Source organism: Mesitornis unicolor, unplaced genomic scaffold, assembly GCF_000695765.1.
Source record: "Mesitornis unicolor isolate BGI_N332 unplaced genomic scaffold, ASM69576v1 scaffold4312, whole genome shotgun sequence".
Lineage (NCBI taxonomy): Eukaryota > Metazoa > Chordata > Aves > Mesitornithiformes > Mesitornithidae > Mesitornis > Mesitornis unicolor.
The window spans coordinates 1-18739 of record NW_010168339.1 but is presented as its reverse complement, the minus strand read 5'-3'; the positions used below and the strand labels follow the sequence as shown (position 1 = coordinate 18739).

Here is an 18739-nt window from a genome sequence, read left to right as displayed (position 1 = left end):
AAATGCAAATCTGATCATCATACAAGCTTTGTAGCATCTGTATTCAACTAATGACAGAGCAGACACCTGCAAGGAAAGTTCATGTATTTTCCAGTAAGGAAACCTTTTGAAGTCAGAGAAGGTAAGGCAACCCTCATGATGGATATGTATTTCGCTTGTACCAAGCAAAAGTATTCAGTCCTAAAATGGGCCAGTTTATTTGAAACAAAAGGGCACATAAAGTGCAACCAGATGGGGCAACCTGCATGGGGAGTTACAAATTAACTGCAGCCTGTTAAAGGTCCAAAGGATGTTCATATAAGTTGGCAAATTATTACAAAAATCTAAATATTTAATTTGTAAGGAAATTTTTTCATATTCAAAACCAAGCCATCTGCAGCAAGTCTGAGATGACAGAGGACACTGTCAGTCTTTGGCTGAGCATACCACTCCTTTAGACTCCTTTACTTTTCAATCCAATCAAAGATGCTTTCCAAATTCTTATTTCTGAACTTCAGTGACAAAGGTTTGTCTACTACTACATGATTCAGTGAACACTTGAGAGCAAGTACAGTTTTCAATAGCACTCTGAATTGAAGTGTTAAAGGGTACATTATTAGCTCATGAAACAGGAAGAAAACAAAAGAAAAACAAAGGAAAAAAAAAAAGAGAAGACCTAGATATGGTCCATAACGCAGAGAAGTTATACCTTTACTTCTAAGAAAAACTGTGAACTAAAGATAGGAAGGCTAGGGAATGAGCTCAATATCTTTCTGAAATTACAGTGGTGCTGCCAACCAGTGCATTAAAACAACATCACCAGATGATTCAGACAATTAAGTCTGTACAGTACCTTACAGAGTAAATGAAACATAATGGGATGTCTGGATACCCATTTGCCCCAACAATTACCTTGTGAGATTTTGCTTCATGCATCCCATTACTCAGTAACAGTTTCTGCCGAGCTAAATGTCCTCTGAAAGCTGCCTGAAGTGTAACAACTGCCTAGCATGGAAAGAAATAAGTAGATGTTAGCTGCTTTGAAATAAGGCAGTTGTAAATTAAAACAAAGGTTCAGAGGAAAGAGGCACATGGGGAAGCTAACTTTTCCCTATGCAAAGGAAACTCTCTTATGTCTTCATGTTTTCTTATGTTTAAGAGATACACGCACAGGTACTCTGCTGCAATCCAGAGAACCCCCAGACATATCCATAGACATCCACCTCCAAGGACTAAATTCCATCTGGGAGCATTCATGATTGATCCTATCAAATGCAGTTAAATTCTAGCTGTCAACACCAGCCTGTATTTCATAAATAGAGCAAAATGCTCCCATTCCCATGTTAGATTCTGCCTACCTGGCAGACTCTCTCATGCTCTGGTACAATCAGAAATCAAGTCGAGTCTGGCAGACCATTGTGGTGATTACACTGAACATAAGTCTTTCTACTCAGAAATTTTACTGGATTCTGATCAACAAAAAGCATCTAGATGTAAAACAGCATGTTTGTGTCACATGGTTAGATTTCATTCTGATTTATGGAAGTTTTCTAGTGTTGTGGAAGAAATAAATCTAAGATGCTATACTGTGTTATTTGAAAACCAGTTTAATCAAAACATTTATCAAAAAGTGACAAGTTTGTCAAACAAAGTCAATTTCTTCATAATACTCAGATGTTTCTTCTTAGCAAAGGCTTCAAATTACTACTTCAAATTTTTCTGAAGACTCAATCATAGTGAAAATAAAAGCATTAGAATTACCTAATACAGACAAACTTTCCTGTCTGTTTCACACTTTGCTCAAAATTTTCAGAAGTGTTCATCTTGCAGAAGGTACCAAGTACAGAAAATTTGAGACCAAAAGGGGAACATTGACAAGATGTATCAAACAAAAGCAGGATGTCAGAAGGTAGGTCATGAGCCAGCCTGAAGAACAAACATGATCTTGGTACAACAGTTCATATTACAAGAAAACCTCTTTAAAAATAAAAAGGTTATTTGTTTGTGCTTTGATACAAAGTAAATCTGTTTTATTGTTAGTTGAGTATCATAAACACACTCACCTCTTCCAGAGCAATTTCTTCTTTCTGAAATGAAAAATGCCTAAGTTAATGCCACAAATATATACAAGTTTTATTTAATAAAGATTTTCCAAATTTTACACAACGATTAAAATACACAGAAATACCTGTCCCACAACCTGAAAACTCAACAACAAACTTAAGGAAAGAAAAGCTTTTCATCTTTGAAAGGGGTGTGCATAGTTCTTTTGTCTTTAGTTTCCTAAGAAGCATTTACCAGACCCACCTCACACCATGTGTCCTATATGTGAAAAAAGCAGCATTATGTTGTTGTCCATAGGATAAAATTTAAGGTTAAGGCTTTTTTTCTAGATAATATTGTCCTAGTAGAGTTAATTCAATTGACAAAAATTCCTGTATTGTTTGGAGGATTTCTGCGAGGGGAATTTAACTTCTCGGTCATACTCCAAGGAAGCAACAGCTTCAAACACTGCTACACTTCCTTAGTTTCTCTGCTCACCCAGACTCCCCCAGTCAGAAACCAGCTATCTCACAGCAGAAACAACATAGTTCTAGGGAGCAAAGGGAAAAGCAGCAGCAGGAAGGACTTGAAAAAACTGATGGAAGAGAAGATGGCGCTAAGGAATTGTCCTGGGAAGCACTGCTGCAGTCCCTGGATCCTGGTAGCAGGTTACCATAGATTCTAAAACAAGAGTAAGATTCAGAGGGGGATGTCCTCACTGTTCTCTGAGAGGAGACTCTCACCTTCTTTTGGTACCTCTTCCAGTGTCTCTGGATGATTTTGGCTGCTTGTTCCTTCCTGTGATCTTCTTTGCCTTTAACCGTGCACACTGGTGAAGACTGCAAGGGAGAATCTTTGTTAGTATACTAAAGACACAAGTTGGAATACTATAAGGGTAATGGGTTACAAATGGCTCAGAAAAATCAGCACCAGAGCTGGTAAATGCTCATCCTGCCTGCAAGGAAGGATGTTAAAGAGGATACTCCTTGTTCTGAATACTACTCATGTTCAAACTCATCGCCTAGATGACTGTTAAAGCCCATTCCTGTCCCCATTTTAGCTATTAGCAGAGCATGGTAATGGAAAGTTTTTCAGTTATACATATTCCTGTTTTTTTATGCATTGCTAAAGCAATAAGGGCTCAACAGTAGAAACCACTGCTTTGCTGATCAGAAATGCTTTGTATGTTATCAACAGACTGAAAACAAATGTCAGGATACCATATTTTGCAATTCTTCTCCAGGAAAGATTAGTATTAATTAATTGGGGAGCTCTCTTATGTCTCATCCTGGCAACTGTGGCCCCATAATCATCTGTTTAAGCTTACTGAGTTGGGCATCATGTGATACTGACAAGATGGAGAGCTTGTGTAAATTGGCATAACTCTTCAAGATAGAAGAAATTAATTAGAGGAAAAAGAAAGAAACCAAGGAAAAAAACCACAATTTTGTTCCAGTTATTTCTTCTGAGGTGTGGCTGCATATTCCACCTCTCACTACCTGATCCTTTTGATCCCTAATTATCACACCTCACTTGCCAAACAAAAACTAACTGCATTTTTAAGACTAATTTTTGCTGTAAAATTCTAAGTAGAGGAACAAAAGATTTTATAGACTCTCAAAAAACCCTCTTGATTCTGTGAAAAGGATTTATTTATAACCTAAAAACACTGAGTTACAGGCTTAAGTTTAGCAAATGGATCATGTTATATTAAAAATGACAACCTAGAATTAAAATGAAAAATTGGTAGGAACTTAGTGATAATTACAAGTAATGGGAACATTTCAATAAATGGATGGTTACTGGCCAAGATTATATATAGTCTGCAGAGGAAAAAGGAGCTGTTTGTTAGCTGTTTTTAAATACTCCAGTTACTTGGTATTCAAAACGTCATTTAGCATCCATCAGCCTGTAACAGACAGAAAAGAATCTAAAGAATTGCACAGTATATCAAAAAACAGCACCCTCTTAAGTTAGTGGACGTTTTTATTCATAGTTTTCACTGTTTGTATTTCAAGATCTATTTATTTTCAAGTACAAACAATCAAAATCCCCAATAATAATTTCCAACTAGTTTTTAGTGAAATGAGACTAACATGACCACACTGCATCGGAAAGCACATCTATCAGTCCCCATGCATCTCTACTGGCCAGTTAAAATGTTTGGCAGAGGGACAGATGATTGCAAAGATATCAAGTTCTGTCATAGTTAACAGCAAAAAAAAAACCAAACAACAAACCCCAGCTGATTACAGAGCCCCATTTAAGACTGTCCAGAGTTAACAGATGCACAATTACTTTCATCAGATACTGGAAATCCAGAAAGGAGAGGTTATGAATACCTCAACTCTAGAAAAATTTCAGTTCAAAAGGGGATAAGGGTTTATTTTACCATACTGACATATTCCCTAATTATTTACTCAAATATGTTGTCCCATTAGCAGTGGAATTAAAAAAAAAAACAACCTACCAATTTTCATTATGATTAGCGCTCTACATCCTCTAAACCTTCCCATGAAAAAGTACCCTGCTTCTATCCAAACAGAAAGGCTAATGAGTATTATCTGATTGGACAGCAAATGTGCCCTAACTGATCACCTGACCAGCATAAAAATAATCAAGAAGTGGGTTTTGTCTTTTTCCAGATCTGCCAGTGAGCACACTTACCTATGCCTCTATCCTTTATCTAACTGTCAACTCCTACAAGACAGCCCTCCCTCTACAAAACGGGACTGAAATTAGCTAATGGGTTCAGATGTTATAAGAAGATATAAGCAAAACCATAAATGTCATCTTTTTTTCTTAAAAAGTAAGGCAAAAAACCCAAACACTTAAAAGTGTAAGCTTTTTGCAACATTCTACTGAATAAGAAAAAAGCGATGGTGGGACAGATAATTACTAAGAGAACAGCTCCAAAGAAAAACCAAGTTGCAGTGGTAATTATTGAAACAACTTCTCAACAAATGCGGGGAATTAACCATCATTCAGGATCTCTATGACAAGATTTAATGCCTCTCTGAAAAGACACAGCTAGCAGCTATTTAGACTATCAGTTCAATTTGAAGTATATTAGTTAGATGCAAGGGAAAAAACCCCACAAACCAAAAAAATGTGTCTGTACCTTATTAAGCTGTTCCATTGTATCTTCTGCCATTTGACTCTTCTCTTCCTCCAATTTTGACTCCAGTTTTCCTACATTTAGACTATCAGTTCAATTTGAAGTATATTAGTTAGATGCAAGGGAAAAAACCCCACAAACCAAAAAATGTGTCTGTACCTTATTAAGCTGCTCCATTGTATCTTCTGCCATTTGTCTCTTCTCTTCCTCCAATTTTGACTCCAATTTTCCTACTTTCTGTGTCAGGTTCTGGATTTCCTCACTATGGTTGGAAATGCAAAGATATTCATAGCTAGAAATTTTCTGTGATTCCTGCTTTGAAAATACTGAACCTATTTGATAAGATTTGGTTGCTTTGTTTTTTTTAAAGGCCAAAGTGTGAAACTCCTCAGGATATGATGATACATATTCTCATAGTAACAGACATGTAACATAAATTCTCAAGTTGTGATAGTGCAGCCTTACACTGAAATAAATAAAAAATAATTTTAAAAAATCCCACCACAACCCCTCCCTCCAACAATACACCAAACACTCCCAAGGTTACAATGGTACCCTTGACACTATTAATAATGCATATCTATATCTGATGAGCGACAGACAAATATGAAACCTTTCTTACAAAGCAATAATGAAAATACTTTTTTTTTTTGCCACCCTTGTACAGATTATTATCAACAGTTACAAAGAATACATGAAGTACATGGCATGACATTTTGGCAATGGTCCAGAAGCATAGGCTCAGGTAAGATAAAGATACTACAGTTTTTTCTTAGAAAGGAAAAAATGTCTGAGCCCAACATGGCAGCTTTCTTTTTCCATTTAGCTTATTAATTTTTATAATTTAATTCTTATTTTTACTGTACTTCTTAGTCTTTCACTTCCTCTAAAACCACTCTGTAGAATTCTTCCCCTAGTAACTTACTCCATCCCTCCAAAACAGTTCTGCTTAAATGAATTCCTAGCTCTCTGCAGTTCAGATGAACACCTATGGATTTTGAGCCACTTCAAAAGAGAATTATAGTTTAACAGATTTTCACAGTTTTGAAAGGATCTACGAACACAAAATACGATACCTTAAAGTCTGCTCTTCTCTACTCTTTTCTTCCATCTTATTCTGCCACTTCTGCAGCTCCAGCTCCACTTCAGCCTTAGCCTGCAGTAACTGCTTCATATCTAATCTGCAAAGATGTAAGAAAATCTAAGCAATACTTAAAACAATGTAATGTTGAAATACTTCAACAATGTAGTTATTTTTTTGTTTACACTTCTAAATAAAATAGGGTTTCTCAAATTTGTAAAGTAACTAGATGTTTAATTTTTCCTTTTAAACAAAATAAAATGCAAGCATACACTGTTCAGAAGCAAAACATGCTCACGTGCTCTCACTACGTATTTTTGTTCAGAGGTGAGCGGACACAGGAGGCAGCGTCTTATCAACAGCACATAGTTGTGTGCACATCTCTGCTCATGATCAGATTAACCTGCCTGCCCCTATGAACTGAGACACAAAACGATCCCAAGCAATACAAATTGCCAATCAATTGCTTACTGGGGAGAAAAGAGGTCACAGTGCATCATATGGCAGAAGGCAGGCTTAAATGGAGAAAGTGGTGGATTAGGACAGAATATGCTGAAAAAAGAAAACAGTTTTTTATAGCAAAACACTTGCAAGAGTGCTGCATAAAGTGACATATAATCCTTCAAAGGTTTTTCAGTGTGGCTGTCAAAAAATATGACTTGAAAAATGTGTTAGAACCAAGCACAAATTCTCATTTTCTCTCTCTCACTGACTCTTTTCTCTGCAATATAATTTTACAGCGCTAGTAGGACTAGAAGCAGCTTTTGAATTAAAAGCTGAAGGGACCCTCAAAAATAATTTTCTTCCTGAAAATGTGAAGGATAAGTCCTTTCATAATGTCATTTCATAATGTGATAGGAAATAAATAAATAATCACAGCGCTAGTAGGACTAGAAGCAGCTTTTGAATTAAAAGCTGAAGGGACCCTCAAAAATAATTTTCTTCTTGAAAATGTGAAGGACTTATTATGTAATTTCATAATGTGATAGGAAATAATTAAATAATCCATACCTACAAAAGAACAACATTTCAGACAACAGTCATACTTACTCTTTATTGAGTAGAAGATTTTGAAGTGCCTTCCTATCACTCTTCAGTTTCTTCACTAGCCCTTGAAGGCGATGACATTCCTCAACAGGGTCTACCAGTTGAGAGGCTGGATGATCCAGGTCTACTGAAGGCGAAGATGGCACGGCAGGTAACTGTGATGGCTCACTATCTGCTGATGACACTCTGGTGTTCTCCAAGGCACACACTTTCTGAACAGGAGAAATTTACACAAAAAATACAAAAGGAAAAAGAAGAAGAAAGTTAAATTTAGCATAAAATTACTTTATTTAGGCCACGAGAAAAGATCAAATGGAAGTTAATTCTAAAATGTGCATCTATACATAACAAGTATGAGAAAGGAAAAAAAAAGGAGGAAGGGAACATGGTACAGACAGCAGTTTACATGTATATACATAACAAGTATGAGAAAGGAAAAAAAAGGAGGAAGGCAACATGGTACAGACAGCAGTTTACATGTGAGCCAGAATGCACGAGGCTGATACACTGAAGCACTACATGCCATGAGCACAAGCCAGCGCTTCTGCATTTTCTGCTCAAAGACAGGTAAGATGGCCACATCATTATGATCACTTACTTTTTCTAGTTCCAAAATCCGCCTCACCAGCCTCTGTCTGCTCCACTCACTATAATCTAAATACAGTAACAAAGCTTTAAACATAGAACTGTATCAGTGAGTCAACATTGTTCTCGCTTTTTTGAAACTTCCTGATAAAGACTGTCTAAAGACCTCTGAATTCCAACTTTAAATATCTAGCAATGAAAAAATGAAAATGGTTTTAAACTATCTGACTTCTACAAATTAGCTCAGAAATCTACATAAACCATGCACATTCCTCAGTTTTCAACAACTGAAAAACAGACTTCCAGTGGAACATCAAATCTTTAAGTGATTCCAGTCCCAAATTCTCAGGGATAATAATAAAGGAAATCCAGGTCTGACTGAAGCAGCATAAACAGAAGTCAGAGAGAGACTTCTGTAAGAAACTTCTCATTTCAACCTTTGCCTTCCTGAATCTTCACCTTTGTAGTAAGTCCCTTATTTCTACCATTGTAGAGTCTTGCTCTCAAACACATCTTTGAAATGTACTTAAATCCCTTGCCCCATGTTCACCAACTTTCCAGCACATACTTTTTGTTTTATTGGAAGGAGAAGGAGAACTGCTCAGTACATGATCTAGGTCTTCTTTCAGCCTTCGATTCTCATTCTGCAATTCCTCGATGTTCCTGGATAATCTCAGGACAGCAGCATTCAGTGCTTTTAATCGTTTTTGGGTATCTCTGCCCTCTGTCCTTGGAAACAAAGTCAAAACCAGAAAGTTAACTTAAAAGCAGAGAGCAAAGAAGCAGCATTAAAAAGAGTAGAACAGCCTCACTGTTAAATTCAGCTGACTAAATTAACTGTCTCAGCTCCCCCCAGTAGCATTTCTAAATATTTTTCACTTGAGGAGTTTACCTATTCTATGAAAAAACATGCAAAGACCACGTTGCTCGACACCTTCACAATTGTTTTAATTTGCATCAAAGAAAGAAGATACTTTGAAACTCTGAAAGTTCATTAATTACTTTTATTTCTTCCCCTACTCTGTTTCATTAACACATAAACAAGGGTGCTTGTATGAGTTCTACTTATTTGGTTTTCTATTTGTTTGGTTAACCAACCTTATAATGTTTTAGCAGTGCTCTACGGACCTCTGATTTAAAAACACTTATCTTCAGCCAACTGGGAGACTCCTGCAAAAAACCTGTTCAGCACAGAAAGCTAACCTGCGTGCTCTGAATTGCTTTCTTTCACTTAACAAATAGATTGAGACTGGGAGAGAGAGAGAGAGAGGGCTATACATAGACAGAATATCTCTCTAACCCAACACACAAGTGTATTTTCAGATAACTCTGAATGCTGCTCTAATGTAAAATAAACTAATCCTGTGAAAGTAAACCCCAGAGAAATGTCTTTCTTCCTTTATGATATATTTCAATCAATGAGGAATTTGAAACAGATTTGAAGAATAAAGCTAACTTTAATGCGATGAGAATAAAAGGCATCAGAAAAAGGAAAGCCTGCTGTGCGTTAAAACTCTTTAAAATACAATACAGTTATTTTGCCTTTTTAATTTTTCTAATATAAGGGGGAAGAAATCTCAGCTTCTAGATGTGCAAAGTTATGAAGTTTGTTCATAAAACAGATTTCTAGTGAGATAAAACACAGGTTCTTTATTGCTATGAGAAAATTCTTAAAAACTTACTTCTGGAATCAAAGCCCTGAAGTAACTGATGGATCTACTTTTGGACAAACACACTGCCCATAACAATCACAGAAAAGTTTGTGAAGGAATCTTACTTCCCATTCACTGCAACAATTACAAGGTAAGGGAGGAGGCAGGATACAATTCACATAATCAGAGTGAAAAGCTGAATCTAATCTACCTTTTGGAAGTTAAAAGGAAAAGAAGCCATAAAAACAAACAAATAAGGCTGTCCAGATGTTGTGGATGACAATTCATACAGCTGTCCCAGGCAGGAGGAAAAAAAGTATAAAATAAAACACAAGGCACCACCAAAACCAGAAGTGACAGAAATTACAAGAATCATAACTGTATCACTGTTATTTTAGGCTCATCAAAACTTAAATGAAAGAACTGCAGACCATTTTGAGGACTCGGGGATTGCCTAGTTTCTAGCTACAATCGGATACTACAGATAATCATATTCCAGCATTAACACTGAAAAATAGGAGCTAAATGTCATTCAATTCAGCCAGAAATAATGTAGACAAGCATCATAAAAGAAACACTCTCCTACAACTCTTTCCATGTGCCAGAGCCCTGACCTCCAACATAATTTATTATTTCAGTGCTCAGCCTCTCAAGTAGAGACTGACAGTCACATAATGGAGAGAGACTGTCCTGACCACTGTTTTTCAGAAGCTATGAATAAACGAGGACATGGAAGAGACCTAATGACTCATTTTCACCTGTAAATAAATTGGGTGTGATGGCTCACAGCCTCAAGAGGCTAGTCACTGCATGCCTCAGCCAAAAGAGATGAATTATTTTTTTAAAACAGTGACAAAACAAATTGCAGTTTTCAATCCACAAGAGACAATGAATTAGGGAAACACAAGTAGTATACATAATGACCCACAAAGAGTTCTTGTATGTTTATATCAACTTAATTACATCCAAAATTAAGATAGTTCCCTATACTTAACACTAGGAGGGCAAGCATATTTTGAAGTGGTGTGGTAACAAATTTTCCTATGCCACAAGACCTCAGCTAGACTAACGCTCACTTGCAAAGATGCTTTTACTTTGTTCTCTTACTGAAGCTTTGTCTTTTGCCTTTAATTTTTATTTCCTCTATAGACCGTTTACCCATACCACCATGTATGCACACACACACCAGTGATAAGCACTAGTATAAGCTTCTCTGATGGTGTCTTACCAGTGCCACTCAATGGATATCTCACTAAAAGCTACCCTGACCTGCGGATCTGTCTCTCTAACACAGGAAAATAACTTTTACTCTAAAATACCATCTTTATTGCATATGCCCTACAGCAAGATGCAGAACTATCTCAAGAGTAAGATGCCAAAAATCTAGTGAATTTGTTTCAGTCACCAAGATTTAACAGAGATAAATTTTCAGAGCTTTCATGTTCTTTTTAAATAGCTCTAGTGTTTTTTCCACATCCACAAAACGATCTATCTACAAGAAAAAGAAACGTGACTAAGATATATGCCAAAGCTGTGAAGCCAACCAAAGCAGTACCAAAAAGCAAATCCAGCAGTCTAAATGACAAAATGAACTGTTCCCATGTACTTTTTTTTCATCAGTTAAATTAACATGCGTGATATATCAAACACACATACGCAAACATTTGCCTCAAAAGAAGGAAACATACTTTTTCCTCATACTCTCAGATTTTGCCAGGAGGAGTTGGAGACGATGAACCTGTGAAATATGAAATATAGATCCCATTAAGGAGCTAGCTGTGGAAGCTGACATTGCTAATGCAACACTTTTGTCCTTCAGGTGAAAATCAGAACCAGACTTTTTGGGTAGCAGCAGAGGCAACGATGCCATTACTGAAAATCAGGCTACTGTCATACTGACTTTCATCTGGACACTACACTTATGGATGTAATAGTTTCTTTGTTTCCCCTTTTTGGTTAACACACTCCACCTATGGAAGAAAAAGGTTGGAACTATGAGAAAATGAACATCTGATTCCAATGCCAGGTGCAGCTAAGTTGTAAGAAACCTATCTAAACTTCCTCTCCTGTACACACATTGAAGGACCTGTCAGGCGTACCTCTTCATAGTAGGTTTCCATCGTTATCCTCATTTCTTCCAAATTAGTGGTCTTCATGTCTGCCTGGAATTTGCTGAAAATAGAATAATACAAAAAATAAGCCAGTCAGACTAGCAAAGACACTGCGATACCTCTTGGTTTACAATTTCTGGGTGGGTAGTTTAGTAATTGCTAATATGTTCTCAGGGTTCATTAAAACATCTTAAGGAACAGAAGAATACGGATGAAAAATAACATAAATTTCCAATTCCCTTTACTATCTCATCCAATACAAGCCTCTACCCCCAAAGTCATACTTAATAGTGTTGTCTTTCTCCTTGCACTGTGCTTCTAGCTTGAGAATCTTCTGCTTTAATCCACTAGCCACCTACAGAAAGGACAAAGAACTCATGAGTCCTAGAATAATGTCTCTTCACAGAAGTTTATTTCTCCATTATCTTGCACTGTCATTATAAATTGTACCTAAACAGATATATTTATGACTACATACATCAGATCCCTAACTTATATCTGTGGTAATATAACCAGCTTGAAAATATTTATGCACAATCATTAAATAAAAACAACTCTACCCATTATCCTGCTAAATTCAAAGCAACAAATAACACGAAGAATACTCCCCTAAACAGATTCAAGACAGTGACAAAGAAGGCTCCCTAAAATAATATTAACTCTAAATCTTTGTTACTGGTTTCTTATCTTACTATAGAAATACTGGTCACATGATTCCCTAACTGCTTATTCTTTCTTACTTCATTTTATTTTGTCAATCAGTAATGTTTCAGCTTGACAAGAGTTAAAAACAAAAGTAGAAAGCAAAAGGTAATAAAGAAACTATTACCCATCCATTATCAGTTGTCTTTTCTGACAAAGCTCGTGCCAGCTCTGAGCCCTGAAAGAAAAGACAGATAAAGCAAGCGACCAACCTTGCTACTTCATTCTACTGCCAGCTCTTTCCACAGAATTTTCTAACCTATTCATCTCCACAGTCATTTCACAGTCCAACAGCTTAAATTCTGAAGTCCTTATGCTCATTGTTTTGTATTAGCACACTTCTCCCAAGATGTAGATCTGCACACAGAAAATGACAGCCACAAGGAATTCAGTGAAATTCAGTTCTCACTATGACCCTAAATGCTTCTCAGCCTTGTAGGTCTGACAATAAGGCTCATCTTTGGTCTCCTGTTCAGGTCTTGGGACCACATGGATCAGTCACGAAGCAAGAGGTTAATTCCCTTCTACTCTCAGGCAAAATATTCAGAAAGTAGGCATCTAAAGAGACAGCATTTTAATTTTACCTTTCAGAAATTAAAAGTATCTTTGCTAAATAAAGTTATCAGCAGAGCATGTCACTATCTTCCTTTGAACTGATGAATGGTGAATGATGAATGGGGAATCGTGAGCTGAGATACACAAGCCAGAAATCCCTTCACACCAACCAACCACTTCTCATACTCAACCTCATCATTACTAGGAGTCAACACACTACAGACTCCTGAGATCCGGAGACACACAGAGAAGAGGATCACACTGCGCGGCAGTCTCTTGCCCCACTTTTATCCCTCAAGAAATAGTCACCCTGGAAGGATCCAACAGTTGTTCAATCTGTTTATTCTTTCTATTGTTCTCTTCTTCTAGTCGACGGAGCTTAGTTTTCATTCGATCTCCCTCATTTTTCTGAGCTTGTATTGTCTAAAGGAGGGGAGAAAAATCGTAAGCAAATTTCAGAAATAGAATACACTGAGTTTTCATATGGAAATATGTTTTGATGTCAATAACAATCCAATTACGATGGTCAGGATGAAGCAAAACAAAAAAAAAAAAGATACCATCACACTGGACCTGACACAGGGCTGACAGATAAGGCAGGTTACAGGGCAAAGATAAAAGAAGAAGGTCTAACAGAAAGGCTACCTTACACAAATTATCTACAACAGCCAAGATATTTGTCTAGAGGTATCCTTAGTGTCAAAGATGTCCAGTCCTCCTTTTTCATACGCTGAACTAAACTCAACTGAGAAATACAAATTATTAAAATATGGTGGGTAACAGTGAGAAGGTTTAAAAAAAAAAAAAAAAAAGAAAACAGAAGAAAAAAGAAAAAAGGAGATGGAGGGCCAAAGAAACCAAACGCACTGAAACTTTTCAGCATCCAGCTAGGGCCATGGCTGGGGTTCAGGACTGGGCATACCTCAAGGCTTCCACATCCAGTACTCAGAAGTATCTATCACACCATAAGAACAATGAAATCGCCTTAAACAGACACAAGTTTAGTTTAACCTTACATTACAAATGCAGAAAAAATTGATGGATGTCCCAGTTGTAGAAACCAAAGTATTCTGAACCAACAAGGCCTGGACATCTAGGGATGGATAAAGTGACCTTACGACTTTCTATGTAGGCATCAGAGAGAATGTACCTTTTTCAGTTCTATAATTTCATCATACATATCTTCTTTTTCTTTGTAGTCAGGAGTTCCGGGAATGTAGCCTACAGAAAAAGGTACGTAAAATAAGCAAATCCAAAAGAGGTATTTTTAGCCAACAAGAAACTTTACAATTAAAGGAAAATATCTAGAACACCACCAAACTGGAAACTAAGCTGCTTCTTTTTTTTTTTAAGAAAATCGGCACAGAAATTAATTTTAGAAATGGAGATGAAATTTGGATGTTACTGTATGAAACTTCTGCCAAATTTTACAGCAAGTTTCTCCTAATTACTTCTCTCTGATGCTAGATTAAAATATCCATCTCAAGAAAGAAATACATCTCACAGAAGACTGCAGTCTTCTCATCCCAACACATCAATTATTTACAAAGGATTTCTAGATGTCCAGAATACATTTTTCTATTTATGCCTAACATGTAAAAGTCTATAATCTTTTAAAGTTGCCAGAAAATCTGTAGTATCAGTTACAGTATAGGTATCATTTTAAATGGAAGTGGGATTTTTAAGTTTACAGTTCTCCTTTAAGAAAAGCAGGATTAAAGTTTTAAATTTTGCTCTTCTCATAAAACTTGCACAACCACATGATAAAACACTTTCTAGATAAGTAAAAGGAGTCAATTACATAGAATCTCAGGCAAGCAGATGGTTTCTATCAATGGTTCCTAAACTATGTTTTGCAAAGTCACAATAAATTGGCTACAGCTGGCCCATTGAACCATCTTATATTTGCAACGTTTTCAGCTGCAAATGCATGGCAATTTGCAAAAAGTTCTGAAAGCTAATAGTGGTTCATTGCTCAAAAAAAATCTGGAAACCCCTGTCTTACCCAATTTAGGAATCTCAAAAAGTGGATCATATTTCAACATACATATTTTAATACAGGTTAAACCAAAATGGCTCTTGCTTTACTAAAGCTAAGATTTTAAGCAATGTGTGTTTCTACACAGATTAAAAAAAAGATCATTAACTTCTATCTACCACACAATTACACAGTTTACCATTACTAGAACGAGAATGCTTTGGCTTCTTCATTCCTAGAGCTTCCTTCAAATATTCTGGAGTGCTACTAGAAATGTTAGTTCGCGTATACCCCATGTCAACGTCTGATTTCAGAGGACGGTTCATTCCTGCCAACAAAAATGGAACAAAAACGCAAAAATCAGACATAATTGTGAATTACATTTGTGGATTTATTCGGAGCAAATGCAACACAGAAAGCTCCAGATGCTGTTAATTATTCCCTCTATAAATTCCAATACTCAAGATCAGATAATTCAAACTCAATTCCAACCACCCAAATAAATAATAGTGAAATTGCTTCCTATGTAGACTATAATCAAATGCAAATCTATTTTTTAAAAGTTTATATATGTTTATATGCCCACAACACTGAATTTTATCCACATACACAGATAAAGTAGCTATAGTAATACCTTGTTTTAGTGATCCCAGCCACATCTGTCTTGGGTTTTTTACAGCTGCACTCTCAAGACGTGCACTGCCTGTTCCCTGCACAGATCGCCAAACTGCAGCTTTTTTAGGATACAGTTGCGTGCTAGAGCTGTATGGAGACTCTAAAAGAAAGGAAAATACCTCAGCATTGCCCTAAAAAGCTCAAGGTCATAGACATCTACTGGATGGTAGGTAGCTCCAGTAATTCTAGATTATCATAGAATGTGTTGTGTTGGAAGGAATGTTTAAAGATCATCTAGTCCACTCCCCTGCAGTGAGCAGGGACATCTTTAACTAGATCAGGTTGCTCAGAGCCCCATCAAGCCTGACCTTGAATGTCTCCAGGGATGGGGCCTCTACCACCTCTCTGGTCAACCTGTTTCACCACCTTTAAGGTAAAGAACTTCTTCCTAATGTTTAATCTAAATCTACTCTGGTCTTGTTTAAAACTACTGCCCCTCATCCTATCGCTACACGCCTTTGCAAACAATCACTCCCCAGCTTTCTTGTAGGCCCCTTCAGGTACTGTAAGGCAGCTATAAGGTCTCCCTGCAGCCTTCTCTTCTTCAGGCTGAACAACACCACCTCTCTCAGCCTGTCTTCATAGGAGGGGTGCTCTAGCCCTCTGATCATTTCTGTGGCTCAATTCTTTCTACATAGCAATTATCAGCATTTCTCCAAAATGATTAATAGAAAAAGAAATTCAGAATGTTTGCCATTAGGAGGGATAACATGAAAAGAAAATAGCTTATGCTATTTGGAGAATCTGAAGAATCAAGAATTACAATTAAGCCATAAAATTCAATATTTAGACTATAAAAGCCTAAAATCACTGGTTACACAACAACTCTCAGATAGATGTGCTCTGCACACACCAGTGAATAATCCTGAAGATAATATGTTGTTTCAAATACATCTTTCAGTTCCTGTGACCCACAAAATCTATCTTATTGTGCAATAACAGAGGCAGAATAAAAAAATTCTGAACACTTACTTGGTGACTTTGGAGGCTTGTGAAAAATTTTCTTCTTTAAATTCTGGAAGAGAATAAGAATTTTCAAAGATTTCAGCATATAATCTCAAAATTTACTTCAATCTCTATTTTGTATGAAGAGCTTGCGTTCTAATAAAACAAAATCTTCTGTGTAGAAAATAAAAAACAGTAGCATGAAGTATATGCAAATTTGGCCACAGCAAGAGTCACCAGAATTAAGGTGGCGCTTACTCAAGTCTTATGCTATGAAGTGGTATATTCATGCTCAGAACACTAAGACCTTCCCCAGTATAAATATAAGTAGCAGCAAACTCAAGATGGTCACAGAGTAGAGGATGATCTGCACAACCATTTAGCTACAGGAAAGACTCATTCTGTAAAATGATTACTTAGGCCCAAAACTCGACAGAGCAGCGAAATGAAGCCAAACATCATTTGGAGCACTCAGTGCTAAGAATTTAGAAGGCAGAATTACATCTGGAATTAGAGGAGGTTTTTGAATCAAGCTACATTGCAATAGCATTGTTAGCTCTCCTTGCTGAAGGGTGTCTTATCAACCAGGAGGCATCATGTGGATGTTGTGTGTGCAAGAACATGCTGAGGCCTTTTAAGGCTTTTGTCCATAGCATGCCATTAATAAAGCTCACCATTTCTGTATCCGATTCACAGGTTATCACAGACAGGCTGTCATCTCCCTGGGAAACAGAGACATTAACTGTGACATTTGCCAGAAGTAATTGGTTATAATACACATCCAAAAAACTTTATATCCTTTTACTATCACATCAAAGTTCGAGTGCAATAAATTAAAATGGTAAATGTGTCATCACTGTTGCAAAAATCAGCATCATTTGCTCTTACACAAATGTTCTGCGTGATATAGCACAAGTCACTTCAGACTTCAGCCAGAGAGTTATGCACTTCAGTGCACAGCATTACAGCAGCTGAAGCCTCAGGTGCCCCATCTTCCGTGGTGCTGGTTCTGCATTAATTTCTCCACCAGTAAGAGTTAAGCAGCAACTCATCCGCATGTCTCCTTCCTCATTCGCTTGTTCCTACCCTTGCTATACTTTGGGAACATTCAGTAAACTCAACTTGAGAAGTGATCAGGCTGAGAAAAAAACCCTAAACCAAGGAATCAAAGAAGTGGTTAACTTTTCCGCAGATTGAGCTGACAAGTTTCCCTGCTCTTCAAATGTAAGCAAATCCACAGAAAAACAACAATTTCCACTTTGCTTTCAAATTATCTGAATGTATGCTGCCCTCACAGACAGAACATTTTAACTTGCTGCTGACTCCACGGCACTCACAGCTGCAGCACCATTCTTTGGGAAGATGCTGATCTGTCTCTGTAAGAGGCAGGGCTGGGTGAAGTACTTTTGAGAACCCTGGCTGATAGAACAGGAGCTGGAATCGACAACAGAGCAGGTAAAACAGCTTTGTGTGCTAGCTGAGAGCAAGCAGGTACACATCTCACAAACCATGCCATATAGTTTTTAATTTCCTGAGGCAATGTTCCTTGCAGCACACTGATCATTTTTTGTTCTTTTAAGGCTTGTTTATCGCTTTGGGAGATCTCTCTACCTAACTGCAGTTATTGCATTAAGAATAGGAGCATGTGGAAGGTGCCCAGTCTTGATGGGAGATGGTAAACAACAAAATATTAACCAGGATATAAACGTGCGGTAACAAAAAACCCCAATCCCCACAATCCCCTTTACTCTTACAAAACAGGCCCAACATGGACTACCTACAACAGCCAAGAGAACATGGTGGGTCCCAGCAAAGGACCACAAAATCTCCATCTGGCTGTGAGGGGGAGGAAACGAACGCTAACACCCCCCTTACTCCCCGCCCCGCGCTACCGGCCAGCCAAGGAGATAAAGGCAGAACCCAGAACCCCGCGGCTGGACGGAGCTGTCCTTCTCCCGCTCCTAGTCACCACCTCGCCAGTCTGGCATCCAAGCTTTGTCCCAGCCCCGCAGGCAGGCGGGAGCGTTTGCCGGGCCCAGGGCCTCCTTCTCCCCCCCGCCGTCCGCTCCTTACCAGCTCCCCCTCCGCGGCCGCCTCGCCGGCCTCCTGGGCCATGGCGGGAGGATGGCGGGGAGGCTTTAGGGGGTGGCAGGGCGACAGAGGCCACCTCGCCCCATGGCGCCCGACTTGGGGCCGGGGGCTACCGCCACGGCCCGGGCTGAGCGCCGGCCTCTCCCCCACAGCACTTCCGGGTTGCGGAAACCATGG

The 18739-nt window shown here is 37.9% G+C and overlaps 1 protein-coding gene across 1 annotated transcript in view; it reads right to left on the bottom strand.

Moving 5' to 3' along the window:
• The window catches only part of IQCE (IQ motif containing E), a 24131-nt gene extending 5545 nt beyond the window's left edge, over positions 1 to 18586 (bottom strand). The window contains exons 1-19 of the mRNA XM_010178969.1: positions 18545 to 18586; positions 17146 to 17193; positions 16499 to 16541; positions 15486 to 15626; positions 15051 to 15179; positions 14024 to 14094; positions 13183 to 13296; positions 12446 to 12496; positions 11901 to 11971; positions 11605 to 11677; positions 11194 to 11243; positions 8422 to 8582; positions 7867 to 7922; positions 7272 to 7480; positions 6217 to 6321; positions 5300 to 5402; positions 2766 to 2861; positions 2043 to 2066; positions 892 to 984 (exon numbers count right to left, since the gene is read on the bottom strand). Of these exons, the coding sequence (XP_010177271.1) occupies positions 892 to 984; positions 2043 to 2066; positions 2766 to 2861; positions 5300 to 5402; positions 6217 to 6321; positions 7272 to 7480; positions 7867 to 7922; positions 8422 to 8582; positions 11194 to 11243; positions 11605 to 11677; positions 11901 to 11971; positions 12446 to 12496; positions 13183 to 13296; positions 14024 to 14094; positions 15051 to 15179; positions 15486 to 15626; positions 16499 to 16541; positions 17146 to 17193; positions 18545 to 18586 (1680 nt within the window). The remainder of the gene's footprint in view (positions 1 to 891; positions 985 to 2042; positions 2067 to 2765; positions 2862 to 5299; positions 5403 to 6216; positions 6322 to 7271; positions 7481 to 7866; positions 7923 to 8421; positions 8583 to 11193; positions 11244 to 11604; positions 11678 to 11900; positions 11972 to 12445; positions 12497 to 13182; positions 13297 to 14023; positions 14095 to 15050; positions 15180 to 15485; positions 15627 to 16498; positions 16542 to 17145; positions 17194 to 18544) is intronic.
• Positions 18587 to 18739: the final 153 nt, after the last annotated feature.